The 27,470-nt window shown below is 49.3% G+C and overlaps 3 protein-coding genes across 5 annotated transcripts; 1 reads left to right on the top strand and 2 right to left on the bottom strand.

Annotated features, from left to right (window-relative positions):
• The first annotated feature begins 9,738 nt into the window (after window positions 1-9,738).
• Window positions 9,739-12,186, top strand: Gadd45gip1 (GADD45G interacting protein 1). The gene is made up of 2 exons (XM_008855456.3): window positions 9,739-10,122; window positions 11,594-12,186. Exons 1-2 carry the CDS (start codon window positions 9,773-9,775, stop codon window positions 11,910-11,912), a joined length of 669 nt encoding a protein of 222 aa, XP_008853678.1. The 5' UTR covers window positions 9,739-9,772; the 3' UTR covers window positions 11,913-12,186.
• Window positions 12,187-12,963: 777 nt separating this feature from the next.
• Window positions 12,964-18,595, bottom strand: Rad23a (RAD23 homolog A, nucleotide excision repair protein). Of its 3 annotated transcripts, none has more exons than XM_008855458.3 (9): window positions 18,408-18,594; window positions 16,417-16,578; window positions 16,094-16,275; window positions 15,923-15,978; window positions 15,652-15,779; window positions 15,360-15,438; window positions 15,136-15,266; window positions 13,213-13,377; window positions 12,964-13,130 (listed from the first exon to the last, which is right to left on the bottom strand). In XM_008855458.3, the coding sequence occupies exons 1-9, from the start codon at window positions 18,477-18,479 to the stop codon at window positions 13,017-13,019; spliced, it is 1,089 nt and encodes a 362-aa protein (XP_008853680.1). In that variant the 5' UTR covers window positions 18,480-18,594; the 3' UTR covers window positions 12,964-13,016. The 3 variants fall into 3 exon arrangements, with proteins under 3 accessions (XP_008853680.1, XP_008853679.1, XP_008853682.1); XM_008855457.2 differs by having other exon boundaries at window positions 15,136-15,269; window positions 18,408-18,590; XM_008855460.3 differs by having other exon boundaries at window positions 13,075-13,130; window positions 13,278-13,377; window positions 15,136-15,269; window positions 18,408-18,595.
• A 1,556-nt stretch (window positions 18,596-20,151) lies between these two features.
• Window positions 20,152-25,743, bottom strand: Calr (calreticulin). The gene is made up of 9 exons (XM_008855461.2): window positions 25,524-25,743; window positions 25,068-25,169; window positions 24,702-24,905; window positions 23,734-23,828; window positions 23,436-23,645; window positions 23,237-23,350; window positions 22,908-23,051; window positions 20,982-21,074; window positions 20,152-20,887 (listed from the first exon to the last, which is right to left on the bottom strand). Exons 1-9 carry the CDS (start codon window positions 25,612-25,614, stop codon window positions 20,705-20,707), a joined length of 1,236 nt encoding a protein of 411 aa, XP_008853683.1. The 5' UTR covers window positions 25,615-25,743; the 3' UTR covers window positions 20,152-20,704.
• Between the last annotated feature and the right edge of the window lie 1,727 nt (window positions 25,744-27,470).

The raw sequence follows: 27,470 nt of genomic DNA on the forward strand, positions 1-27,470 counted from the left end.
TGGCCTTGACTCACAGAGATCCACCTGCCTCTGCCTCCCGAGTGCTGGGACTAAGTGCTGGGACTAAAGGTGTGCACCACCACAACTGGCTTTACTAATGTCTTTTCTTATTGGAGGTAGGAGAGTTGAGACAGGGAATTAGGATCTCCTTATGTTACAGAGGCCAGCCTTGATCTTGCAATTCTTCCACCTCAGTCTTCCCGGTGCAGGAATTACAGGTTTGTGCACTATCCCTAGGCCTATATTCCCAGCAGAGGGGAGGTGAAGAAAGGAAGGAGTATCAAGAGTTCAAGGCCAGTCTGGGCTTGGTGATGGCAGGCCTCAATACCAGCAGAGGGAGGAAGAGGCAGGCGGATCTCTGTGAGTTCAAGGTCAGGCCGGACTGGTCTACCTGGTGAGTTCCAGACCAGCTGGGGAGGCCCTGTCTCAATAAGACCAAAAAGAAAATAAAAGACGAAGGAAAGCGTTCTACATAATGAGAACCTGTCTCAAAACAAACAACAATAATAAAATAAAAATTGAAATGTGCCTTTGAGACTGGCATGGCTTCTATCCCTAGGGTGGTCAGGGAAGGCCTCCCAGGAATGTGACACTTGCAGAGACCTGAGACAGTGTTGGAGGCCCTGGGAACAGCGCGGTGGGTAGTACACAAAAGAACTACGTCTCAGGCTTTGGGGCCCTCAAGGCGTCTGGGGGGGTCTCGCCCAACCCCACCACCACCACCACCGACGTGCATCTCGCACCCAGGTGAGAGAAGTGCGGAGGCTGAGGGACCGTGAGAAGCTGTGAGTCACGTCCTTCCCGCGGTGCGCTCGCCCTCTGGCGGCAGTTTCCGAGACTGCGCGGACGCCGCGCTCGTCACCTGCTTCCGTGCGGCCCACTCATTGTCAGCCCCAAGCCATCTAAGCTCTCTCCTCAACCTATCCTTCTGCTGCATCCTCTAGGCCCAACCAATGGCAGCTCCATCCTGCCAAACAGTGCAGCACCTTTGACCCTTTCCTCCCACCTCTGGCCCCAGTTTCATCCACAGCATCTGGTCCGAGCAGTCTATCCGAAATTCTCGCACTTCCCACTCCCGCTTCTCACTACCCCATCCTGGACGCAGTGCCCATCTCCCGTTTGAACCGGAGCACTCTCCTCAGTCTTCCAGTTTTACTCTCGCTCCTCGAGGTCTATTCCCCACATAGCCACCAGACGGCGCGTAAGCACCTGAGTCAGGTCAGAGTGCCCACCGCTCAAAACCCCAAGGCCTCCATCTCCCTCCAGATGCAACCTTTCTGAGGCACACCAGGAAACCACATCTTCCCACCCTTGCCTCCCCACCCTTTTTCCATTATCTCATTCGCTCTAACCACAGTGGCTCACCAGCTGTTTCCAAAACTCCCCAAACAGAATCCCACAATACCTTGCACAGCGCCTACTGTATCCACAGATGCCCCATCCAAGGATTCAACCAATCCTGGACTGAGGACGATGACGGCTACGGCAGTAATGAATATGCACAGCCTATTCCCTAAGCAATACATTACACTGGGTCTTCTATGTCTTTTAGAGATGACTTAAAGTAGGTTCTCTGCTAATAATGCGTCATTTTATTGAAGGGATTTGAGCATCTGCAGGTTTTGGTATCCATGAGCTACTGGGAACCCATCCTCCACAGATGTATACTAAAGTCTAGTATGACTGTGAGGACTGGAGACATGGCTGAGGTTAGGAGTACTTGCTGCTCTGGAAGAGGACCCAAGTTCAGTTCCCAGCACCCACGTCAGCTGGTTCCCAACCACCTGGAGCCTCTTCTGATCTCTGCTGGTACTGCACTCAAGAGCACACACACACACACACACACACACACACACACACACCCATACACACACAATTAAAAGTAAAGTAGATCTTTAAAAAAAACTGGATACTCTAAGTTTCAACCAGAAAGATCCCTGAAAAACTTGGGTTAAGAAAAACAGATCTGGGTGTGGTAGTGCACACGTTTGATCTCAGCACTCCAAGGCAGAAGCTCTGAATTCCAAACCAGCCAGAGCTACAAAGCTGACCTTGCCTCAGACCAAAAAAGAAAAAAAAAAAAAAAGGAAATTAAAAATTTTTATTTATTAAAAGGACATTGGGTTTAAGCCTGGGTGTGGTGGCACATGCCTTTAGTCCCAGCACTCAGGAGGCAGAGGCAGGCAGATCTCTGTGAGTTCAAGGCCAGCTTGGTCTACATAGTGAGTTCCAGGACAGCTGGGGCTACAGGAAGACTGTCTCAAAAAGACCAAAAAAAAAAAGACATTGGATCTCCTAGAACTAGAGTTAGGGGTGGTTAGCTGACACTGAGTGCTGGGATCTCTGCAAGAGCATTGAGTGCTTTTAACCACTGAGCCAGATTTTCAGCCCCTACAAAGGTATTTTTTAAAAAGGAAAAGGGGGGGGGGGGCTGGAGAGATGGCTCAGCAGTTAAGAGCACTAGATGCTCTTGCAGAGGACCTGGGTTCAGTTTCCAGCACCCATATGGCAGCTAACAACTGTCAGTAACTCCAGTTCCAGGGGATCCAATGCCCTCTTCTGACCTCCACGGGCATTGCATGACCTGGATGCACTTACACACATGCAAGCAATACACTCTTACACATAAAATAGAAATAAATAAAAAGGAAATAGGGGCTGTAGATGGCTCAGTAGTTAAGAGCACTGGATGCTCTTGTAGAGGACCTACGTTCAGTTCCCAGCACCCACATGGCAGCTAACAACCATCCATAACTCCAGTTCCAGGGGATCCAAAGTCCTCTTCTATCCTCTCCAAGCACTGCATGACAAGGGTACACTTACATACATGCAGGCAACACACTCACACACATTAAAAATAATAACAATAAAGTATTTTTAAGAGGAAAGTAAAAAAGAACAAAAAGCTCAGAACTGGAGCAGATGTTGGTCTTGCTGGGAAAGGGATGGATGGATGCACAACTAAACAGTTGGTCCACACACTGCCAGGGTCTCTGTTGAGGGGGGCACGGAAAAGGTCAGATGGGTTGCAGGGACTTAAGACTTTCAGAACTATTTTTGGGGCTGAGGCTGTGGCTCCAAGTACAGCACTTGCTTAGCATGTAGGAGGGAGAGTGATTAACTTCTTGAGTCTAAGGCAGGGGCACACATTTCCCCTCCAGAACCACCACTGTGACTACTTTCTTATATAGCAGTCTTGACTGGAGACATCCTCAGTGACTAAAGTGCTTGCTGTACAAGCATAAGGACCTGAGTTCTGATCTTCAGAATCCACCTCATAAAAGAAGCCGGGGGCAACAGCAACAGGTCTGTAATCTCAAGCACCGAGCAGGTGGAGACAGAAAGCTGCCCAGCTAGTCTAGCCAATCCGTTGAGACCTGGTCTCAAATAAGCTGGAGCAAGGCATGGTGGCACACACCTTTAATCCCAGCACTACTTGGAAGGCAGAGACAAGCAGATCTCTGTTGAGTTTGAGGCCAGCCTAGTCTACACAGTGAATTCCAGGCCAGCAAGGGCTACGTAGTGAGATCTTGTCACAAAGAGAAAGAAAAGGCGGGGAATGACTGAGGAAGACCCATGCCATTGGTCTCTGGCCTCCACATGGGCACACAGAAGTGAATATATACACACAACAACAAACACAGCAATCCCTATTATCCAAGGGTTATTTATTGATAAACAGCCTGAAAAATATTAAACAGAAATTTTCAAGAAAATTCATGAATTTTGAACAGCTCAGTGCTCTGAGTAGAATGAAAGCTCTCATTCTGTTACTCTGCCTTACCTGGCCTTAAATTTAGCTTTGCCCACATCTTCACTGTATATGCTACCTCCCCTCCTCCCTTTTAGGTACTCAGGAGCCATCTTGGCTGTCAGACATGCAGGACTCAGTACTATATGAATTCCTGGTACCCACAAGGGCCTTGGAACCATAGTATCCCCCATTGATAACGACGGATTATTCTACTTATGTATCTTTCCATCTGTTGTTAGTATTTACTTATTTATTTTTACAATGCTGAAAATTAAACACAGGGTGTCACACATGCTAGGTAAAGCCCTGCACCACTGAGTAAAACATCCAAGTCCCTCACTGGGAGAATTCTAGGCAGGACTGTCTACTGCTGAGCTACACCCCCAGACCCTCACTGCAGGATTCTACGCAAATGCTTACCACTGATTCCCCTCAAGCATTCTTGTATTTTGTCTTTTTGAGACAGGGTCTCCCTGTATCCCCAGATGGCCTGGAACTCACTATGTAGACCAGGTTATCCTCAAATTTACAGAGATCCGCCTGTCTCTGCCTCCTGAGTGCTGGGATTAAAGGCATGTGGTGTCACACCCAGCTAACAATTCTTGCTTTTAAGCACAAAGTAATCTAGGTCCTGGAAGATGTCTAAACAGGTTAAGGAGCTTGCCATACAAGCCTGGCAACCTGAGTTCCATCCTTGGAATTCATGTAAAGCTGGCTGGAAGGAGAGAACCAACTCCACAAAGTTGTCCTCTGACCTTCACAGGTACGCATGGCATGCATAGGCACATACACATCATGCACACAGACATACATATTAACACAAATTTTTTTGTAAGGCAATGTAGGACTAGGACAGTAGCTCAGAATGTAGACTTGCCTAGCATGCACAAAGCCTGGGGTTTGATCTTCAGCACTGCATAGAATCAGGTGTCATGGTACTTGTCTGTGAACCCAGCACTTAGGAGGCAGAGGCAGTAGAGTTCAAGGTCACCTCCACTATTTAGCCAGCTTGAGACCAGCCTGATCTACAATCCAGGCTCTTTCTTTGCCCCTTGGTTTTTAAAATTAGTATTCTCTCTCTCTCTCTCTCTCTCTCTCTCTCTCTCTCTCTCTCTCCCTCCCTCCCTCCCTCCCTCTCTGTATGTCTCTGTGCCACCCCACCCCCTCACTCTCCCCCACAATGCAGAGTGTGTTATTCCCTTCTACCACCTGGGTTCTGGGATCAAATTCAGGTTGTCGGGCTTCAAGGCAGGAGCCTTTACTGCTGAGTCATCTTGCTGGTCCTGTCTCCTGATATTTACATGAATTATTAGGGAGATTCAAGTTAGTACAGATAAAACTACAAACACATTCCTGGCACACTGTTATTCTAGGAAATAGTCCGGAGATGGTGCTTTCCACCAAGCCTGACAACTGAGTTCAATCCCCAGAACCCACACTGTGGAGGAGAGAAGGATTTCACATGGTAGAAGGAGAGAAAGGATTCCCCCACAGGCCCACACTACAGAAGAAGAGAATTGACTCCCCCAAGATCTCTTCTGCCATATGTGCACAGTGGTTCATGTGCCTACACACATATGTACATAGTTAATAAATGTAGTAAAATTTTAAAGGATTAAAATGGTAAACTTTGAGTTATGCATTGTTTTCCAGTTTATTTTTTCACTCATGTATTCACATATTAATTAATTTTGAGACACGGCTTCACTATACAGCACTAGTTGCCATGGAATTTGCAACACAGACCTCTCTGGCCTCCAACTCAAAGAGATCTACCACCCAGCTTCCCAGTGCTGGGATCAGAGCTATGTGCTACTACCTGGCTTTTTCTTTTTCTCCAGTTTTTTCTTTTCCTTTTTGAGACAGGGTCTTCCTGTAGCCCCAGTTTACCTGGAACTCGATATGTAGACAACAGGCTGGCCTCCACCACACAGTGATTGGTGTACCTCTACCCCAGAAGTGCTGGGTCTAATGATGTGCACCACCACACCCAGCTTCTTTTTTTCCTCAGTTTTTTTTTTGGTCTTTTTGAAATAGGGTCTCCCTGTACTTCCTGTAGCCCCAGCTGGCCTGGAACTCACTATGTAGACCAGGATGGCCTCAAACTCACAGAGATCCTCCTGCCTCTGCCTCCCAAATGCTGGGATTAAAGGTGTGCGCCACTACGCCGGCCTTTCCCCAGTTTTTAAAAGGAAGAATTAACAGGTTTCACTTAGCATAGTACATCAAAATGGAACTGGGCACGCCTTTAATCCCAGCACCTGGGAAGCAGAGGTGGGCGGATCTCTGTGAGTTTGACATCAGCCTAGTTTACATAGCAAATTCCAGGCCAGTTGGGGCTACAAAAACAAAAAAACAAACAAATGCAAGTCACAATACAAGGAAAGACTTAAATCAAAGCCTCAGAATTTCATACAAGTGCTACTATTACATCTCAAAATTGTCCCAGACCTTAGGGGGGGGAAAAAAAAAAGCAAGTATATACTCACGTGCCTTACTGTACCAAATGTTGCCGCTTTGCCATAACCTGCTGAACTATTTCCCTTGTTCCAAAGGAATCTCTTATAATACCTTTTCTTTTTGCTGGATCTGGTGGCACACACCCTTAATCCCAGCACAGGGGAGGCAGAGGCAGGCACAAACCTGTCATTCCAGGAGGTGGAGGCAGGACGTCCGGCATTCAAAGACCATTTTGGCTACTTAGTGTGGGCTACACGAGGCCAGGTCTCAAGAAGGTCAAAAACAAGTGAAAAGCTTAAGTGAGCCCAAATGTTAATACTCTGCGTGATGACTGTACTCTTTTGCTCTTCTCATGACTCATCAGTGTAAATTTGACTAGATGAAGCAACTCTCCAGGGTGCAAATTCTTAGGACTGTGCCTCACAATGACAAATGACATCATTGAAGTACCATATATAAAGATTACTTTTGTTTGATTTTTGGTTTTGTTGAGACAGGGTCTTATTTATCCGTGACTGGCCTCAAACTCACTAACTTTGTAGCCCAGGATGATCTTGAACTTGTTATCCTCCTGCCTCCACCTGGAGTGGTGTGAACCTCCTACCCTGGTTTATGTGGTGAGGAGACTGAACCCAGGGCTTCAGTAACTCCAGCTCCAAGGAATCTGACACCTTCCTCTGGCCTCTGCAGGCACCCATATGCATGACGCCCTCTTCTGACCTCCAGGGGCATTGCTTGGTAGGGTACACTTAAATACCTACACACAAAACACTCATATACAATAAAATAATTAGTTTTAAAAAAATCTTGAAAAGAGTTCAAGGTACAGCCTAGATTACATGAGATTCTATCTCTAAATAAATAAATACATAAATAAAATCTCTAGGCAAAATTATAAGAAATTGTCTTTTTTTTTTTTGAGAGTCTCCCTGTAGCCCCAGCTGGCCTGGAACTCACTATGTAGACCAGGTTAACCTTGAACTCACAGAGATCTGCCTGTCTCTGCCTCCTAAGTGCTGGGATAAAGGTGTGTTCCACCATGCCCAGCTTTTACTAAAAATTTTTAAATTACAATATTAAAAATCAAGTTGGTGAAATAAAAATCAAATTAGTGCTGGGGCTGTAGCTCAGCTGGTAGTGTCTTTCTAACATGCACAAAACCTTGGCTTTGATCCCTAGCACAGTTAAAAAAAAAAAAACAAAAAAAAAAAACAGGTGTGGTGGTGAACGCCTGTGATCCTGGCACTTGGAAGATGGAGGCAGGAAGATAAAACACTCAGGTTATCTTCAGTTATATAGTGAGTTTGAGGTCAGCCTGGAAAACGTGAGACTCTTTGTTTTATTTATTTATCTATTTATCTACTTATTTATCTACTTATTAGCCAGTGATGCACACCTTTAATACCAGCAGAGGCAGTTGGATCTCTGTGAGTTCAAAGCCAGCCTGATCTACACAGTGAATTCCAGATCAGCTGGGGCTACAAGGAGACCCTATCTCAAAAAAGGAAAAAAAAAAAGGAGGGGCTGGAGAGATGCCTCAGCAGTTAAGAACACTGTTGTTGCAGAAGATAGGGGTTGGAATCCCAGCACCCACATGGCAGCTAACAACTGTCTGTAATTCCAGTTCCAGGGGATCTGACAGCCTCTTCTGTCCTCCATGGGCACTGCACGACATGGGTACACTTACCTACATGCAGGCATAACACTCATACACATAAAATAAAAATAAATAAAATATAAAGCATCTAGAAAAAAAATCTTAAAAAAAAGCAAAAAGCAAAAAAAAAAGCATAAATATTTAAGTGTTTAAAATAAATCTTAGCAAGGTATGGTGGTGCATATCTTTAATCCCAGCACTTGGGGGATAGAGGTGGGCAGATCTCTGTAAATTTGAGGCCAGCCTGGTCTACATAGGGAGTTCCTGGTCAGCCAGGGCTACACAAGGAGACCCTATCTCAAAAATAAAATAAAGTAAGCTGGGCATGACAGCGTACACCTTTAATCCTAGTACTTGGGAGGCAGAGGCAGGCAGATCTCTGATTCAAGGCCAGCCTGGTCTACATAGTGAGTTCAGGCCAGCTGTAGCTACAGGGAAACCCTATCTCAAAAAGACCAAATAAATAATAAGTAGATAAATAGATAAATAAATAAAACAAAGTACAATAAAATTTAAACAGGCACAGCAGTACATTCCTATAAACTCAGCATGCCAGAGGTGAAGGAAGGAGGATCAGGAGTTTTAGACCAGCCTCAGATACAATATGAAGCTAGCCTGGGATATGAAACCCTATCTCAAAAAGCCAGAACAAAACACACACAAACACAATAGAACAAAAAAGAAGCTTAAATATTCTAAAGTAGATCTTTCTTGATATAGTGATGTATGTTTATAATCCTCCAACACAAGAAGTAGAGGCAGGAAGATCAGTTCAAGGCTAGGCTGGACTACATGAGACCGAGACTTAGAAAAATGGGGAAGGTAGGTAAGGATCTATGAATGATGACCTTGGATGACCAGGATGACCTTGTTCCTCCTGCCTCTACCTCCGCATCGCTAGGATTACAGGCATGCACCACTGTACCTGGTTTATGTAGTCCCGGGGAAGGAACCCAGGGCTTTGTGCCACATCCCTAGCTCCCATAAAATGTAAAACACCAAGATTTCAAAACTAAAAATTAAATGCATACACACACATTTATATATATATAACGTTATATATATATAACGATATAAACTTTACACTTTTTTTTGGTCTTTTTGAGATAGGGTCTCCCTGTAGCCCCAACTGTCCTGGAACTCACTATGTAGACCAGGCTGGCCTTGAACTCACAGAGATCCGCCTGCCTCTGCTGGGATTAAAGGCGTGCACGACCACGCCCGGCTAAACTTTACACTATTTTAAGCCAGATGTGGTGGCTCTCTTCTATTATCCGTGCATTCGGGAGATTGAGTCAGGACTGCCACAAGTTCAAAGCCATCCTGGATGACATAGGAAATTCCAGGCTGGAGTGATATCCTGCTTCCAAAACCGAAAATGAGGGATCTGAGACGGCTCAGCGGATAAGCGTTTGCCGATAAGCCTGAAGACTTGAGTTCAATCCCAGGAGTTCACATGGTGGAAGGAGAGAACCGACTCCTAGGTGTCCCCTAACCTCCACACATGCCTACTGTGACACGCTCACGTCCCTTCCCCCTAATAAATACGTTAAAAATGAAATAAAAACTCAAAATTAAATGTAAGATAAAATGCTTTTTTTGAGACAGGGTCTCCCTGTAGCCCCAGCTGGCCTGGAACTCGCTATGTAGACCAGGCTGGCCTTGAACTCAAGAGGTCCACCTGCCTCTGCCTCCCGAGTGCTGCGATTTAAGGCGTGCACCACCATGCCCAGCTAAAACGCTATCTTAACAACTGCTTCTCTGAAACGTTCGGCTATATCGCAGGTGTAGAGACTACGAGCACCCCCACCTCTCCCCCTCCCCGTCCCAACCTGAGGCCCCGTGGCGCCTGGAGCGCAGGCAGTGCCCTGACCAGCCCGCCGCTAGGACCCACGGCCAAGATGGCGGCGCTCGCTCTCCAGGCCCGGGGCTTCCTGGAGCTGACAGTGCCCCTGGGCCGTGGCTTCCGAGGCTACCGAGCACCTCCGCCCCCGCGCCGCGCCCCAGGGCCCCGGTGGCCAGACCCGGAGAACCTGCTGACTCCTCGATGGCAGTTACGGCCGCTGTATGCGGCTAAGCAGTTCGCGCGGTACGGCGCCGCCTCTGGGGTGGCCCCCGACTCGTTGTGGCCCTCCCCGGAACACCTGCGGGAGCTCGAAGCCCAAGAGCGAGAGTGGTACCCGAGCCTGGAGACCATGCTAGAGTCGCTCCGCGTGCAGCAGCAGGCTGAGGAAGCAAAGCGTCAGGCCAGGTGCGTGTATGTGGGCAAGGAACCCCGCGTCCCGAAGCTCAACACTTCCACTGGAGGCATGCGGGATCTGCGAGGTGTGGGTGTAATATACATGCCCCAAGGCTGCAAAACAAATCATAAATGATTCTTGTAGTCAGCTCAAATGCAGGGATGCGGGGGTTTTTGTTTTTTCCCCCTCCCCTTTCCCCTACCGCTGAACTAGCAGTTCACTTTTTATTTTGCACCTGGGTCTTACTATTAACGAGAACCCACTCTGTTGCTCAAGCTGGTCTTTACCCTAGAATCCATCAGCCTTCGCTTCCCGAGTATCTGGGATTACAGGCTTGTACCCTTAGCTGCAGGTCTCTACTGAGCACTGACTGTGCAAGGCTCTGTCCCAGGCACTAAGAATCCACAAAGCAGGGAACAAAACTGACGTTAAAATGATGACAAAGGACCCTTGAGAAGATAAAACCGGGTGAAGAGTGCATTCTAGGGGACATCTTCAGTTTGCCAGATCTTGTATGTTTAAACAGAACTCTAGAAAACAAGATAGTGACCAGGAAATCTCAAGAAAAGGTCCCAGAATAGGGGTACAAAGGTCTTGAGGCTGAGCCATGTCTACTAGTGTATGCCTGTAATCCCAGCATTCTGGAGCAGACGTGGTGAGGTGGACTTTGAGTTTGAGGCCAGCCTGACTACATAGCAAGAGCCTATGTCAAAAGGAAAAAAAATTGCCCAGAGTGGTGGCACATGCCTTTATTCCCACACTTGAGGCAGAGGCAGATGTATCTCTGAGGCCAGCCTGGTCTACATAGTGAGTCCCAGGCAAGCCAGTGCTACATAGCAAGACCCTATCTCAAAAAAAAGAAAAAGAAATAAGCCTGGAATTCTGCTTTAAAGGGACAGCCTGCAGGCTAGTGAGGCTGGAGAATTGGAAAGTGAAGATCTGAAATACAAGGCACAAGTCAGACATGGAGGCACATCTGAATGATCACATCTGGGGAGGGAATGGAGAGAAGACCACAGGCACCACTGCATGATGACACTTCAGGCAGATGGTGGGGAGCAGGTCAAGTGTGCTCCTGGTTTTAACCTTGTCCTTCCATCAGCCTGGGAGGACAAGGAAACCTCTCATTTTAGAGATGAAACTGAGGCCTAGGGAAGTCAAGTTAGGTGTCTGGAGTCATGCTGGCAGCAAATGATAGAGCTGTGTCCCTAGCTGGATGGCCGGTCCTGTCCTGTCCAAGAGGTTTGGTTCTTTGAGCTTCACTTTCCTAATCCTCAAGATGGAGCTCTGAGTGTAACTACAAATTCACAGGAATGCAGGGAAATGTCCATGCAGTTGTTCCCATTCCTGAATCTGGGCCTGGCATACAGTAGGTGCCAGTGAAGCCTGTGGAATGCAGGAAGGTGTCCATGGCAGGGACATGAGGATGGATCAGTAGACAGCTTGGTGAAGTTCTGTGACTTGGTCTGCCCCCCTCTGTAGGGAGCAGCGTATCGCAGAATGCATGGCCAAGATGCCACAGATGATAGAGAACTGGAGACGGCAGAAGCAGGAGCGCTGGGAGAAGGCCCAGGCTGAGAAGGAGAGGAAGGCCCAGCTACAGGCCGAGGCCCAGGAGCGACTGGGCTACCATGTGGACCCAAGGAGCGCCCGCTTTCAGGAGCTACTACAGGACCTAGACAAGCAGCAGCGAAAGCGCCTCAAGGAGGAGAAGCAGAGACAGAAGGAGGTAGCTCGAGCTGCTGCCATGGCTGCTACGGAAGCCCAGGATCTAGCAACCTCTGGGGTACCCAGCTCCTGAGCTCTGCTCTCTCAATAAAGCCAGCTGCTGCGCCTGACAGCCCATGTTCAGTGTTCTCCCTCAAAGTGTACCTCTCTGGATCCCCTGGCTCATTTCCCAACATCTGGGACTGGAGAATCCTCTACTGGGCTTTGTTCACACCTGGACACTAGGCCACTCCATGAACTGGGGCTTCAGGGAGAGAAAGGGGAATGGATGGGCAAATAATGAAGAAACAGATGGCAGTGGAGAAAGCTGCTTCTGTTTACCAACATTAAACTCCAGTAATTAGCCAGTTGTGTTTGTGTGCACGCATGCGCGGGCAGCCCAGGGCTTTATGAGGCAGGAGCCCAAGCTTCCAATAGGAGGAAATACTGGGGCCGCCCATCTCAGAGCTCCCAGACCCTTCCCTGTTTCTCAGCAGGTCCATGTCACCTATGCCCACAGACCCAGGCACGCTGGTGTGAAAAAGCCCCAGTAGGCATGCACCACTGTTAGGGCTCATTTTTAAAACTTTATTCAGTTCAAAACCTTTAGCAGAGATGTGGTTCTGTCCTGGCATGGGAGTAGCCTTGACCTCCAAAGCTGATGTTACCTCTTCTTCAGGCTGGAGGCCAAGGCCAGACTGCAGAGAGGGACTCACCCCAGATGGAAAGATTTAGGCCACTCCAGTGGAGGATAAAAGTTTGGGGCTCCAGCTTCCCCCTCATCCTAGAAGAGGGCGGGGGTGGAGGGGGTCCTTGGGGATCCTTTGGGGATGGGGAAGCAAGCAGCCACTTCTCCATCTGGCTGCAGGGAGCTGGGACAAAGGCCAAGAGGGACCCATCTGTCGCCTCCTGGTACTGCCAGCAGCTTTGAGCAGGCTGGGCTCAGTAAGAGAATGGGGGATAGCTGTCTGGCCCAGGTCTTCAGACTGGGATGGGAGTAGGAGCCACTTTAAAAGGGTGGGAAGCTGGGCTTTTAAAAAAAATCTTAAGGTTTTTTTCTTCCTCTTAAATAAACATGAATATATATATATATATGTGTGTGTGTGTGTGTGTGTGTGTATATATGTATGTATGTATGTATTACCATAAAACTTTTGTGGAGTCAGGTGGGGGCAGTGGGCAGCCTGGGCTCCCGGCATCACTCGTCATCAAAGTTCTGACTCAGGAGGAAGTTGGCAGCCAAATTCTCGTTTTTTTCACATGCGAAGTAGGCCTGGATTACCAGGCTCTCTGGGAAGCCCAGGGCCTTCAGCTGTGGGAAGATGGGCAGGGGTGAGAGGGAGGGGTATGGGGGGCTGCCCACCACAGGGTGGCCTCCCAGCCAGGCCTCTTACCCTCTCTATAGCTTCTTTCTCCTGTGGTGTCACCTGGATGTAGTTCATCTGTGGGGCCTCCTCGCCGATGGCACCAACCTCCCCCTCCACATCAGAGATGTCTGCCAGCTCCCCAGGGGGTTCGTTCAACATCTGGATAAACTGCTCCTGGTGTCGGCTAATTTGCTGTGAGAAAAGGGGGAAGGATGCCCAGGTCTCATTACAGCTCTTGCTTATATAGGCATCAGCAAACACTCAGGAGATGCCTGCTCTGGCCAGATAGCAATGTCACTGGGAAACAAGCTGTTCTGGTGACGCTGGGGTGCCAAGGTGGAGAGATGGGCTGTAAGTGAATTAATGGACCAAAGCCAGGCATGGTGGCTCATGCCTATAATCCCAGGACTTGGGAGGTTGAAGGAGGATCTTCAGGGGTTTGAAGCCAGCCTAGAGCTATAAAGTCAAGACTATCTTTTTGTTGTTGTTTGGGATCGTATGTAGGCTGGCCTCAAATTCACAGATTCACCTACCTTTGCCAGGATTAAAAGCAAAACTCTTTATCTTTTAAAAAAACAAAGCCACAGTTGGGCATGGTGGTGCACACCTTTACACTCAGGAGGCAGAGGCAGGCAGATCTCTGTGAGTTCAAGGCCAGCTTGTTCTACATAGTGAGTTCCAGGACAGTGGGGCTACAGGGAGACCCTGTCTCAAAAAGAAAAAAAAAAAAAATAAAGCCACAAAAAATCAGACCACACTACTGCAGATGTTGGACTAGGAAAGTCACTGAGGCCTAGTGGGTAGAGTCTGCCACCTGACATAGAGAGGTGGGTTTCCTCTGGGTCGAACAAGCAGCAAGTATAAAGGCCCTGGTGTAGATTCACTGGGAAAGTCTTAGAAACAGAACCCTGTAGCCAGAACAGCACAGAAAAAGCAGGGAAGAGATAAGAGAGCTGGGTCACGTACTTTCTTCCCTGGCAGTGGGAAGCCATAGTAGTAACAAGAGAGAGGGTATGGCTTTGACTATTTCTTTCTGTGATGCTGCAGGTGGAACCCAAGGCAAGCAAGCACTCTACCACTGAGCTACACTCTCAGCCTATGCAAGAGAGTGTTTTGGTTTAAGACGGGTCTCACTATTAGAACTCATAGTCTTCCTCCTGCCTCAGCAGTCCCTGTACTTGTTAGATACACTCAGTATTGGAATCTGGAGGTTCTGTGCAGCTCATTGCTTTTGTACACATCTTAACAATTTTCACATGAAAAAGAGTACCTTTTCAGAAATCTGGCTTCTGGTTGACAGTACAAGAGGGGCACTGTGTGGAATCAAGAGCCTGGAAAGAGGCTGTCAAGGCATGGGGTGGGAGAAGTGGCTTCCATTGGAGCAGTGGGCAGGGCTAGACTAAATGGAAAGGCAGAGACAGTCCCAGGAGGCTGCCAGGGGCTTGGGCAACCAAGCAGAAGCAAGCACGCCTAAAGTCTCAGAGGCCTAGGAAATCTTCACAGGTCAGATCAGTCGCGTTCAGAGAGGTCTGCTATGACTCCACAGATTTGGGTCACCACAGACTGAGGGTCCAGGATGACAATGTAATGGAGAAGACTGAGCACAGAGCACAGATGAAGAACAGGGCAGGGAGTAGGCAGGACTGAAAAGCAGAAAAGGAGTTGCAGGGTATTCAGAATTCTGACAAACCTGATACATTCCTGAGTGCCTTGAGGACCCAGACAACTCCCTATTGGTGACATGGCAACCTGCTCTGGGCTTCTGGTATCTTCATCCAGGGCAGCAACAGCACCCATACCTCAGAGAGGGTCAGAGTACACACCACTACATAGGTCAACAGGGAGCAAGAGGTATGGCCTATTCTGGTCCTGCTTTCCCAGAGCCCAAGCTATGTCCCTGGGTGGAATTGGAAATGGCACTTTTCTCAGTCCCCTCACCCTGGGCCGCACCTGCAAAAGCTGAGGGTTCTCCTGGCCCAGCTGCTGGAGAAGGGCGGGAAGCAGTGCTGGGTTCTGCTGAATCACCTGCCGCATATTCTGGAACTGGGGCTGGTCCCGAAGGAACTCCAGGGGGTTCTCACCTGCTATTGGCAGGAAGAAGTGTGGTCAAACCCCTGCAGGGATTCCTGGCCTGGACTGCAGATACCCACAGGCACACCTACCAGACTGCTCACCTGCTTCTGTGGCTGGCTGCTCCGACACCTGGCTCTCCTGGACAGAACCATGTTCAGGCTCAGGGCTGCCTGGAATTCCCTGTCAGGGATCCTGCTTTTTAGTTCTCCTGCATAGACCTCCCATGTGACCAGACTAGCCACACCCACCCCTAGCCTCCTGGCGGGAACCTTCAGTGGTGATATGACATCCCCTACCCAAGGACCTATGGGGCAGGTTCTGCTTCTGTCCGTTGGGGCACTGAGGCCCCGGGATTCCCTTTAGGCCTCCAAAGAGGCAGTGGAGGCCCCTCACCGTGAGCAAGTACTCCACAGCTCGGTGGGGGTTGTTGTAGCTGGCTCTCAGTGCGGCCACGACCCGTTCCCGTTCATAGCCCATGGACATGATCTCGGTCAGCATTGTTTCATACTCAGAGCCTGTCACTGTGGAGGGAGCAGTGGGGTCTGGATCACCACTGCTGCCCTTGTTCAACAAGGGCAGCTCCCAGGCCCTCCCACACCTGGACAAGGCCCAGCTCATGGCCAGGGCTCCCAGTCGCCTCTGCCTTGGGAGACCACCCACCCACCTAGCGTGGAGGCCGCGTCTTCCTCTCGCCCGCTGCTACCTGAAGAGGGAACAGAGCTGCAAATTCAAGAGAGAGAAATCGGACCCTGGCTTATGGTGGCTTGCCCTCCCTCCAAGTGCATGGGACCACACATATGGGCACTGGATGGTGTGGCTGCTACTCTTTTCTTACCCTGACAGGGACTCTGGAGATGTTGTAATGGCTGACTCCTCTGATGGGCTCTTGTCCTCTCTGCTGGCAGGTGGAGGATGGGACATGCTCGAGGCTGGGGCTGGAGGGAACGGTGTGGAAGACTCTGGGGCAGAAGTAGGTGAGACCTCTGAGGGTGCTGGTGTACCCTGGCCAGCTTTGGCCTGTGACAGCAAGAAAAATGGATCAGGCAGGAGTATCCCTATCAAGCCCCAACATCCTACCCAGTTACAGCCCCACCCCGCCTGTGGCTAATCTCTCCTGGGCACACAGGCCCTGTACCAGCACCCAGCTAATCAACCCACCTTGGTCACCATGACAACCACGAAGTTCTTCTCGTCTATTCTGTATTCCCTGATGGGGACATCGTCACTCAGGATCTTGCCAGCATAAATGAGCTTCTGCCCGGATACAGGAAAAGCATCTCGACCCTTCTCAGCTTCTATCTTCTCCTTCAGCACCTTCACCTAGAAGGGGTAGAGTCATTACAAATCCCAAGAGTCCCTCCTCCCTTCTGCCTTACAACAAAGGACGAGCTTTCTAGTCAACCACATGAGATTTCAATTCAATATGGCCAGTCTGTGGTAGTTCCTGAATATCTATTAGTCGCCAGGCACTGAGGCTGCTTAGTATGTGTGTTTGTAGGCTGGGGAGAGAACCCAAGGCTTTGTGTATGCTAAGTGTTCTACAGCTGCATCCCCAGTCCATCTATTTTACAACCTGTTCTACAGAGGCCAGAGCAGAGAACAATGTAAATCCCTGTTCTCATAAAACACTGATGTGAGAAGAACGAATTTGTATTTCAGAGGGCATATGCTAAAAAGGGAAATAATAAAGAGTTAAAAAGGTACTGCTGAGCCAGGTGTGGTGGTGCACGCCTTTAATCCCAGCACTTGGGTTGCAGAGGCAGGAGGATCTTTTTGAGTTCAAGGCCAGCCTCGTCATGACAAGGAGTTCCAGGACAGCTGGGGCTACAAGGAGACCCTGTCTCAAAAAGACCAAAAAAAAAAAGGTGCTACTGACCCCAGACAGTAGCTGTGCTCTGTGCTCACTGAGGGTATTCTTTCTTTCTTCCTTCCTTTCCTTCTTTTTTGGTGAGTCAGGGCCTTGTTCTGTAGCCCAGCACAGCCTAAGAATGTGTAACCTAAGCTGCCCTGGAACTCATAGCAATGCCTCCCAAATTCAGGGATTATAGGCATAACTACAATACCCAAACTTCATTGAGGATATCTTGGGATATTAGTGCTATTTGTAAACATACAGGTACCATACCTTTTAAGCTTTGTAACTATTAAATAGCAACCTCATATTTGAGAAAACTGAGGCACAGTAACCTGCCCAAGTCAAACTGTAGGGCTGATAAAAAATCAGAGCTTTTCCAAAAAAAGCAGACCTCGGGGACAGTCTACTCACACTTGATACCCCAGCATCAACAGAAAAAGAAAAGAAGAAAAAAAGTGGTGTCCAGGAGTAGCAGCACAAAAGTGCCAAGTACACAACACCTCAATCTATTTGAATTAAGCTTTAATTCTCTTTAGCAGTTAAAAATCACAGCATAAGTTAAGGAAAAGTGGCACAGGACAGTAGTCCCAGCTACTTAGGAGGCTGAGGCTGGAGAATCGCTCAAGCACGGGTAGTCAACGCCAGACTGAACAACATAAGACACCTCCCTCTCAAAAAGCAAAATCAAAAGTTCCCGCAGCATTTGGGCTACTGGCTGGTACACGAAACAGAACAAAACTTGAATCCATCTCTGCAGTACCTGATGTGACCCTGGCTAAGTTCAACTCCTAGGCTGCCACCTTAGCCAAAGTGGGGAAAAGTCAAGAGTCCCCTAATGGCAAGGTTATTTTGCGGACTCAGCAAGATGACACTAAAGTGCTCAATGAATGGTAAATAATAAACGGCCAACAAACAAGGACCACCAAAACCATTAAGATTGAGACATTTATTATCGTAATTATCAGTGTTGTCACCAGTTGGGACCTCTTGGCCACTGCCGCCAAACTGTGCCACCAAAGAGCCGAGGAGACGCCTGCTGACTGGGAACGCGGAGCCTGCATTCCGGGAGCCTCAGCTGGGAATTCAAGGCTGCAGCCCCGCGGGTGCGAGGCTCCTGACACCGGAGCCGGGTCTCGCCCCGGGACCTGCCCAGGAGCGGCGCCGGGCCGGGCAGTCGGAGGTTCGCGGAGGTCCGGCTACTGGGGGAGGGCAGGGCCCGGCCGCGCCGTCCCCTCCGCCTCTCCCCGCCCCCCCCACCCACCCCCGGTACCCATCGCTCCCGCCCGGCTCGCACCGTCTCATCAGGCTCCATGCGGATCTTGAAGGTCTGCTGCTGCAGCGTTTTGAGCGTGATGGTGACGGCCATTGCGGGGCCCAAGCTATGCGGCGGCCCCGTGATCTTCACATAACATGCAACTCACGCCGCCGCCATCTTAACGCCCTGCCGCGCAACGCGACAAGCACTTCCGGGGCAGGTAGTGGCACGCGGACCGCTAGTGCACGTGACCCACTTGGGGGGGGGGGCGCAGAACAGGCGCATGAGCAGTCGCTCCCCAGCTAGTAGGGCCTAAACTTTTATTTCTGGCGAGATCTCTTGCTGTGGGCACCGCGATCACGTGGCCCCAGTGACGTCATGCCTGCGAGCAGTGACGTCATGGACACGCGACGTGGCGTCGTAAGTCTTCACTTTATCATAAAACTAGTTTTCATGTACTCAAGATTGCTTTTCCATAAAAATTTTTGTTCAAGCATTGTCTACATCGAATGAAATAATTCAGGAACTCTAAAGCGTACTCATACTCAACTGGAAATAGCTCAGTAGTCATCAAAAAAATAAACTTGGAAATAGGAACACAAGGATATTTGTAGTCACACTCAGGTTCAAGGACTTAGTCTTAGGAGTGAACCTGCACTTCCAAGTTTGTAGGTCCCCTGCTTCTGCCTTTCCATGTTTGTCCATTAAACACCTCAAAAATATTTAATATTCATCTTCAAAGTTCCCCTATATTAAATACAGAACTCTGAATTTTTCCCTACATGCAGCAATCATTTTGAGATACTTAAAAGCACACACCCTCCCCCTCCACCCATACACGAAAAGGGTATGAGATTTAAGAGGTCAGTTCAAGCACAGGGACATGGAGGCACATGCCTCTTAAGATCTCCAGGGCAGGCAGGGCTCCACAGGCCCTCTCTAGAGTTTACTACACATGGAAATGGAACTCTGCTTAAACTCAGTGGATGGATGTGTGGCCATTGGTAACTGGAGACAGGGAGGCTCAAGTAGCTTTAGCAACAACCCCTTGTCCCAAACAGACCACATAGTGCCTCCAGGCATGCTTTGCCCAATGTTCCCAAGACAGTAACAGCCAGTTACCCCATAATCACCTATTGCTCACATCTAACTTCTATCTCCCTCTTATCACTTGTCATGAGCCTAAACTTCATCAAAACTGACAAGGCTCTGTAAGTCCTTGGATCAACTATCTTGGCTAAGTCATTTCTGAATTTAGTGATTTTATGAGCTACCAGGAATCACCCCTCCAGCTAGCATGTTTGAAATTGCTCAGCCATCCTATGTAGTCTTGCAGAACAAGAGGTCCATTCCACTCTGTAACAAAAAGATGGTTAAACTGGGCATGATGGCACACTCCTTTAATCCCATCACTCAGGAAGGAGAGGTAGGCAGATCTCTGTGAGATGAACTCCAGCTTGGTCCACATATTAAGTTCCTGGGGCTACACAAAGACCTGGGACTACATACAGTCTCAAAAAGAGAGGAGAAAAAAAAAAAAAAAAGATGGTTAAGATGTCGTCCTGTCTGATCTGTGTTAGGACTGATTAAATTACTATATGGAGTGTGAAAAACACTTATGACTCTCTTCTGTGGGTTTGAGGTCACAGGACACATATACTTGCACTGATGTCATCTTGGAGAATATTCAGCCAACTCTAGAAGCTGGAACATAGCCAGCAAGCACCCCCAAAAGGCCACTTGATTCCTGGTGTACATCCTCCCCAAGATGGAGACACACAGGGAAGACACAAAACTTAATTTAATAGAAATTTTGTTTGTAGTTCTTACACTCTTCAGTGTGAGCTAAGCGGAAACCCACTGCCCCATACTAGTGTCCCAGTCCTGGGGGCAGGGGAGAAATGGGATAAGAGCCCTATTCTTCCTCAGTGCTGGGGGGCCCAAGACACCACCCCTTTCTCCTGCCCTCCTCTGGGATCCAGGAAAGGAAAGCAAATGGAATCTCAAGCCCAGGGCTTCTCCACACCTTGTTCCTGGAGTTGGAGGGTAGGAACTAGGGGTTGGACAAGAGAAGGGGACAACAGGGAAAGATGTTGATCCAAAAATGAGAAGCCAGAGGGGGGAGGACTGAAGGAGAAATGAAGACAAAACACCAGTACAAAAAGAAAACGGGGGAGAGGGGAAGTCAGGAGACAAAACCTAAACCCACCCCAAATCTCAACCTGCCCAGGAAAAAAAGTTCTTAGTCTCATAGAGACATTATTGGGAACAGCCGGCTCTGTGGCAGGGCGCTCAGGCCTCAGTCCATCCAGCCCTGGAGTCGGGTGCTGTGGCCTCTACAGTTCGTCCTTAGGCTGGCTAGTGGCATCTTCCTCGTCCTCCTCCTCGTCCTCCTCGTCCCTGTCCTCCTCGTCCTCCTTGTCCTCGGCCTCTTCCTCCTCCTTGTGCTTCTTGTCTTCCTCTTCCTCCTTAAGCCTCTGTTCCTCATCCTGTCTGTCCTTCATCTGCTTCTCGGAAGTCTGGGGGATAGACCACATCCCCTTAGAACATGCTCCTCAAACTGCCTACTGCCTGTCCACCTGCCCCTAATTAAGAATGAGAACCCTGGCCCACCTTGGTGGCTCCCCATGTCTCATTGCCGAACTCCTCTGCATACGCCTCATCATTGGTAATGAGGAAGTTGTCAAAGATGGTGCCGGACTTGACCTGGGATGAATGGGAGGAATGGGGAGAAAGTGGTCAGTGGGGACTTCTGATAGCCCTTGCTCTAGACAGGACTCCACTTTCACCACTCTGCTAGTCTTTGCAATCTGTCAAAAAATAAAAAGATGTGAAGCCAGCCAGGTATGGTGGCGCACATCTATAATCCCAACACTGGGAAGGTAGGAGGAAGAGCTCCAGACCAGCCTCAGCTACATAACCAGAGAACCCTCTTGAAAAAGGATGTGGTGGCACAGGACTAGTGCCAGTACTCAGGAGGAACAATGTCAGAAATTCAAGGCCACCCTGGTCTACACAGTACATTCCAAGCCAGCTAAGGACACAAATCAAGTTGAACTTGCCTCAAAAATCTCAAAAAAAAAAAAATTTAAAACATGGATAAAACTGCAGTTCAAAATCCAAGGGACTGTAAAGCCACCCTGCAAGACTCAAAGCCCAGCAGTGCGACCTCCTGCCTTTGTGACCTGGGCAACAACAATTCAAAACTCAAAGTTGTTCACATTTTTTTAAAAAAATCTTTTGAGACAGGGTCTCCTTGTAGCCCCAGCTGTCCTAGAACTATGTAGACCGGGTTGGCCCTGAACTCACAAAGATCCACCTGCCTCTGCCTCCCAAGTGCTGGGATTAAAGGTGTGTGCCACCACACCCTACTATGTTCACATCTTTTTTCACACACATCAAGAATTGCCCTAGATGCAAAAAAATATATCAGTGACAACTCAGTCCCAATTTTGCTATCTTTTGAGATAGGATCTTATTATATAACCTTGCCAGCAAATCATATGTAGGAGGGGCTGGAGAGATGGCTCAGCGTTCAAGAACACTGGTTGTTCTTACAGAAGGCCCGGGTTAGAATCCCAGCACCCACATGGTACCTAACAACTGGAGTCTGTAACTCCAGTCTCAGGGGATCCAACAGCCTCTTCTGACCTCTGTGGGCATTGCACGGCATGGGTGCACTTACCTACACGAAGGCAATACACACATACACATAAAAGTAAAATTTTTAAAAAAGTAATAAAAATAAAAAAGAGCAGCAGGTATTAGCAGTTACTAGAGAATCCTAGCAAGCTTTCCAACTGGGTCACCTGCACTCAGGTGAGCTGATTTTCCAGAAGTACTTAGAAGAAACTGGCACATGGAAAGTAGAACCTCAAAAGGGGTGCTGTTGGCCGGGCGTGGTGGTGCATTCCTTTAATCCCAGCACTCAGGAGTCAGAGACAGGCGGATCTCTGTGAGAGTTCAAGGCCAGCCTGGTCTACATGGCGAATTCTAGGCCAGCTGGGGTTACAGGGTGCTGTTAAAGGCCAATAACATAGTTAAGATGGTTTAGCCTATAAAGCATACTTGCTACCAAGTCTAATGACCTGAGTTTGATCCTTGAGACCCTACATGGTAGAAAAAAACCAACTCCAGCAAGTTTTCTTCTAACCTCCATCCATATGTGCACCCTAAGTACCCGTGGATATAGAAAATGAATAAAATGTAACTTTAAAAACTTTTTTTAAAAAAGTACTGTGGCCAAGTGTGGTAGCGCATGCCTGAAGTCCCAGCACTTGGGAGGCAGAGGCAGGCAGATCTCTGAGTTCTAGGCCAGCCTGGTCTACATACTGAGTTCCAGGCCAGCTGGGGTACAGGGAGACCCTGTCTCAAAAACAAAACAAAAAACCAAAAGTACTGTGAGGAGACCAAAAACAAGGCAGGAAATGCTTTAGAAAATGTACAGTTTTGACTCCTGTGCCTCTCCTTCCCTCCAGATCTCCCAGGTGACCCTAGCAACTTGAGGTCCCCCAGGAATCCTTGTCTTAACTGTCTCACCTGCCAGAGATCTAGGCCCAGCACAGCAAAGTTATCATAGGCATAGATGTTGGCATCTGGAGAGTATTCAGGGTTGTCGATTTCTGGGTGGATCCAGGTACCTTTGTAATCTGGGTTGTCAATCTGCCGTGGCTTCCACTCGCCCTGCAGAAGGGAACCAGAGGGTGAATCAAGGTGGACATACTCCCTAATACAAGCAACAACCTTACCCAGAGTCCCAAGCCCTTCTTGTTTAGTTTCTATACTGCAGCACCCAAGCACAGTCTCAGGCACACTAGGCAAGCATCCTACCAGCGAGCCATGAGCCACACTCCAGTCCCCAAGCTCACTTTGTACTCAGGATTCTGAATCACTGGTGGTTCCCATTCTCCATCCATCTCTTCATCCCAGTCCTCAGGTTTCTTAGCATCAGGGTCAGGGATGTGTTCAGGCTTGTCCCAGTCCTAGGGAGTATACAAGGTCAGAGTGGATCCAGGTGTCCTCCATTTACTCCATGTGGAATTGGAGAGCTGTTGTGCAAGCACCAACCTCAGGTTTGGAGTCTGTGGGGTCGTCAATTTTGGCACGCTCATCCCAGTCTTCTGGCTTAGCAGCATCAGGATCCTTTATCTTCTTGGGCGGCAAGAAGTCCCAATCGTCTTCCAAAGAGCCTGACTCCACCTGGCTGTTGTCAATTTTCACCTCATAGGTGTTATCTGGCCGCACAATCAGCGTGTACAGATGTGTGAATTCATCATCCTGAAGAGGAAAGGAGATTGAGTGGGCCCCGACAACTAGGCAGGGCATCTGGACCTCCCATGACAGCCATTTACTACCCCAGGCACACCTTACACCGGATGTCCTTGTTGATCAGCACATTCTTGCCTTTGTAGTTGAAGATAACATGAACCTTCTTAGTGCCAGGACCGCAGATGTCAGGACCTAGGTAAGAAGCAAATCCAGGCTCTACCCCTCTGTGAAAGAAGACCTAACCTCATTTGTTATTGGAAAAAGGGTCTTGCTACATATAATCATCAAAGCTTACTTCAAACTCTTGATCCTCCTGCCTAAATGTCCTGAATACTGGAATTACAGGTGTGCACCTAGACTATGGCCAGCTAAGAAGACTTATTCTTAAACTCAGATCTAAATTGAAAAGATTAAGATTTGGGGCTGGCAAGATGGCTTGGCAGGTGAATCAGGAACTTGTCAGCATGCCTCAGTTTGAAACCCAGCACCCACATGGTGGAGGAAAACCAACTCCAAAAGCTGTCGTCTGACCTTCACATTCATATGCCCCCACACACGTACACAAATAAACAAAATAGCAATTAAAAAAATACAAATTCTGGGGGCTGGAGAGATGGCTCAACAGTTAAGAGCACTAGCTGTTCTTGCAGAGGACTGGGGTTTGAGTCCACATGGCAGCTAACAACCGTCCTTAACTCCAGTTCCAGGAGAATCTGATGTCTTCTTCTGAACTCCGTAGGCAATGCAGGACATGGGTGAACTTACATACATGCAGATGATACATTCATACACATAAAGTAAAAAATAAACTAAAATACAGATTCTGTGATTACATCTTCATTCCTAAAATCAGGAAATACCTAGGAACGATCATACAAATAAATGAAGTCTAATATAGTAGTAAGTCACTGCTGTGATCTAACCTTTTAGCTGTTCCTCCAAGACAAAAGATGCACTTATTCCAGTGCTCTCTTTGTTATCAAGACCACTTTTCTGGTTATAAGGGCTTTCAGTGTGTCCCCACCATCCAACGGACAGAGGTCAAACCAGGGCGGGGCCCCTCACCAAACATGATGTTGTATTCCGAGTCTCCGTGCATGTCCTTCTGGTCCAAACTACCCGGAAACAGCTTCACGTATCCGCCCCCACAGTCGATATTCTGCTCATGCTTCACCGTGAACTGCACCACCAGCGTTTGGCCCTTGTTGCTGAAGGGCTCGAATCTGGCAGACAGGGCGTAAAAGCGGGCATCCTGGCTTGTCTGCAGCCCTGTAATGGGAGAGTATGGTCTCGGTAGGGCGTAGACCCCTGAACCCTAGACTACAGGAGACACACATGATCGATCTCCCCTCCCTTTCCTCCACCTGCCGTTGCTGACTAGTTTCCGCCAGGAAGTCCTCCTGATCTGAGCACCCACTCCCTGCCTCTTACCTTTATCCTTCTCCTGGTCCCCGTAGAACTTGCCGGAACTGAGGACAAATTTACCAAAATCGGACTTGTGTTTGGATTCGACCCAGCGGTTGGTCCAATCATCTAGAGGGGGTCGGAGAGGCAGGTCAGCGCAGCCGGCTGACCCCCGCCCCCATACCCAACGCCTGCCTAGAGCCACAAGCTGGTGGGGGCGGGGAAGCGGATTCCCCACCTCAACCTTGAGCTTGACACCAGAGTAGCTTCAAATCCTGCAGTCGACTCTAACCCCGGCGCGGAGGGCCGCTGCGCCTCCCACGTCCCCCAGGTACCTATGGAAGGAATCGCCCGCGGCTCGGGTCCCCCCGGGGCCGCAGTGTTGGCCCTCTGGGCCGCAATGACCACACACACCACTAAGCAGACAGGGGCTCGAGGCCCGGCCGAGCAGCTAGGCGGCCTTGAGTCGGGCCCGGGCGTTACCTCCGTCCAGGAACTGCTCCTTGAAATAGACGGCAGGCTCGGCAGCGGCCAGGCCGAGGAGGCCGAGCAGGAGCGGCACAGGCAGCAGCATGGCGGGCCGAGGGGGCGGTGGCGCGCGGGCCCTTTAAAACGAAACTCCAGCAGCGGCTCTGCAGTACCGACCGACTAGTCCGCCCGCTGCTGGCTTTTATATGCTCCCGACTCTCACCCCAACCTGCCTCGGCCTCTGAGCCCACCCTCCGATCCTGTTGATTGGTCGCTATGCACAACTATCTCTTCCCATTGCACCCTAGCATGCCCAGCACGTTTAGCTGTGCCTTGGAACCCTGGGATCCCAGATGGCCGATTTCTATTGGTCCTACCGTAGGCCAATGAAGGTCGACCACGCGTTGTGGGGGACGCCCCCTGGTGTGGAGGGGGCCCCGAGGCCTAGCCGCCTCCACCGAGTCACGTGACCGGGCGTCATCGTTGTCATCATCATCATCATCATCATCACGATCACCGTCACCATCATCACCACCACCAACAACCCCACACACACACACACACCCGGCCGGCAGTAGCGCAAGGCGCTCCATATCTGTTGGTTTAAAGAATCCGCGCGGCAGCGCAGGTGTCACCCGCAATGGACCGGCCCCTACCTCCTCGGCAGGGAGGGGCGAGCCCAGCCTTTTCGCCACTTTCTATCTCTGCGGCGTTTGGAGGATAGGATCACCAGCTTTTTCTGCTCAGTATGGGGCAGTTAGGACGCAGAGGTCCAGAGCTGGGTACCTGTGGCTTAGCTGCACCCTGGTGTCACTGCCGTGCAGACCAGTAAAAAGTATTAGTGCCCTCCTCCTCGTGGTGTCCCGGCACCCTGGCACACTACTGCTGTGTGACCCGAGGCAAGTCGCTTATCCTGTGAAATCACAGAGGCTAGGAGGAACCACCCTAGCCAGATGTTACATGGCAGAAATGATTTTTAAACCTATCCAGGGACTGAGGGCAGTAAGCGCCGACGATGTGACTGTAAGTGTGGTTCTTAGGGTAAGAGGCAGAGTTGCTCTCTCTTTTCACTCTCAACTGGGAAATGAAAGGGATCGTCTCTTTGTGGTCTCCCACAAACGGCCTGGCTTTTGCAACTAAACGGCAAGAAACAGAGGAGAGGGGTTCGTGTTGGAGGAGGATAAAGGACACAGATGGTTGTTGTGATAAGGCCCTAGGGAGATAGGCCCCTGATCTGACTTCAGTCACGTGAGGCCAGCTCCCAGTAAGCTTCAGGGAAGAGGAAGGCGAGCTGGGTGGTTTCTCACAAAATGAGGACGTGGGAACACAGGGGCACATTGGCAGTAAGGTAAGGTGAATCCTGACAAAAGTGAGGTGCTTTTCTGGTCAGTCTGAGGGAAATTCAGGGGAGGAATGAGAAGGCATAGTAAGCATTGCCAGCTTGGGTCCCTCTACAGGATGCCCACGTCTAGAGGTCCATACTAGATTTGCCATTGACCCTCCCTCCTTTCTGTTTGGGCCATGGACACTGATGTGTATGGTTGATACCTCCTGCCTGAAAGTTATGGAATTCACTGTCTCAAAACAGGCTCTCTGTGTGTGTGTGTGTGTGTGTGTGTGTGTGTGTGTGTGTGTGTGTGTTGCCTAGGGTGGAACCAAGGGCTTGGCACATACTAGATAAGCATTCTGCATTGAGCTTCATCCCCAATCCTGGATTTTTTGACAGGATGTCACTCTTTAGCCCAGACTGGCCTCAAACTCAGTATTCCTCTATTGCTGGTGTGGTGGCAATGCACACCCGTAATCCCAGCATTTAGGAGACTGGCTGACGAAGGAGAATCTCAAGTTCAAGGCCAGCTTGGGCTACATAATGAGACCCTGTCTTTAAAACATGTAAGTAAATAGGGGGCTGGAGAGATGACTCAGTGGTTAAGAACACTGCAGCTCTTAACAGAGGACCTG

Source organism: Nannospalax galili, unplaced genomic scaffold (genome assembly GCF_000622305.1).
Source record: "Nannospalax galili isolate Female #2095 unplaced genomic scaffold, S.galili_v1.0 scaffold47, whole genome shotgun sequence".
Lineage (NCBI taxonomy): Eukaryota > Metazoa > Chordata > Mammalia > Rodentia > Spalacidae > Nannospalax > Nannospalax galili.

Excerpts from the sequence above, each read along its gene's own strand:
- Gadd45gip1 (XM_008855456.3), top strand. The coding sequence starts at position 9,773 with ATGGCGGCGCTCGCTCTCCAGGCCCGGGGCTTCCTGGAGCTGACAGTG. Across the intron at positions 10,123-11,593 it reads GAAGCAAAGCGTCAGGCCAG|GGAGCAGCGTATCGCAGAAT; the intron begins GTGCGTGTATGT and ends CCCCCTCTGTAG.
- Calr (XM_008855461.2), bottom strand. The coding sequence starts at position 25,614 with ATGCTGCTGCCTGTGCCGCTCCTGCTCGGCCTCCTCGGCCTGGCCGCT. Across the intron at positions 21,075-22,907 it reads TGGGCCTAGATCTCTGGCAG|GTCAAGTCCGGCACCATCTT; the intron begins GTGAGACAGTTA and ends CATTCATCCCAG. Across the intron at positions 20,888-20,981 it reads AGACATGGGGAGCCACCAAG|ACTTCCGAGAAGCAGATGAA; the intron begins GTGGGCCAGGGT and ends TCTATCCCCCAG.
- Rad23a (XM_008855457.2), bottom strand. The coding sequence starts at position 18,479 with ATGGCCGTCACCATCACGCTCAAAACGCTGCAGCAGCAGACCTTCAAG. Across the intron at positions 16,579-18,407 it reads GCATGGAGCCTGATGAGACG|GTGAAGGTGCTGAAGGAGAA; the intron begins GTGCGAGCCGGG and ends TACCCCTTCTAG. Across the intron at positions 16,276-16,416 it reads TGGTTGTCATGGTGACCAAG|GCCAAAGCTGGCCAGGGTAC; the intron begins GTGGGTTGATTA and ends TTGCTGTCACAG.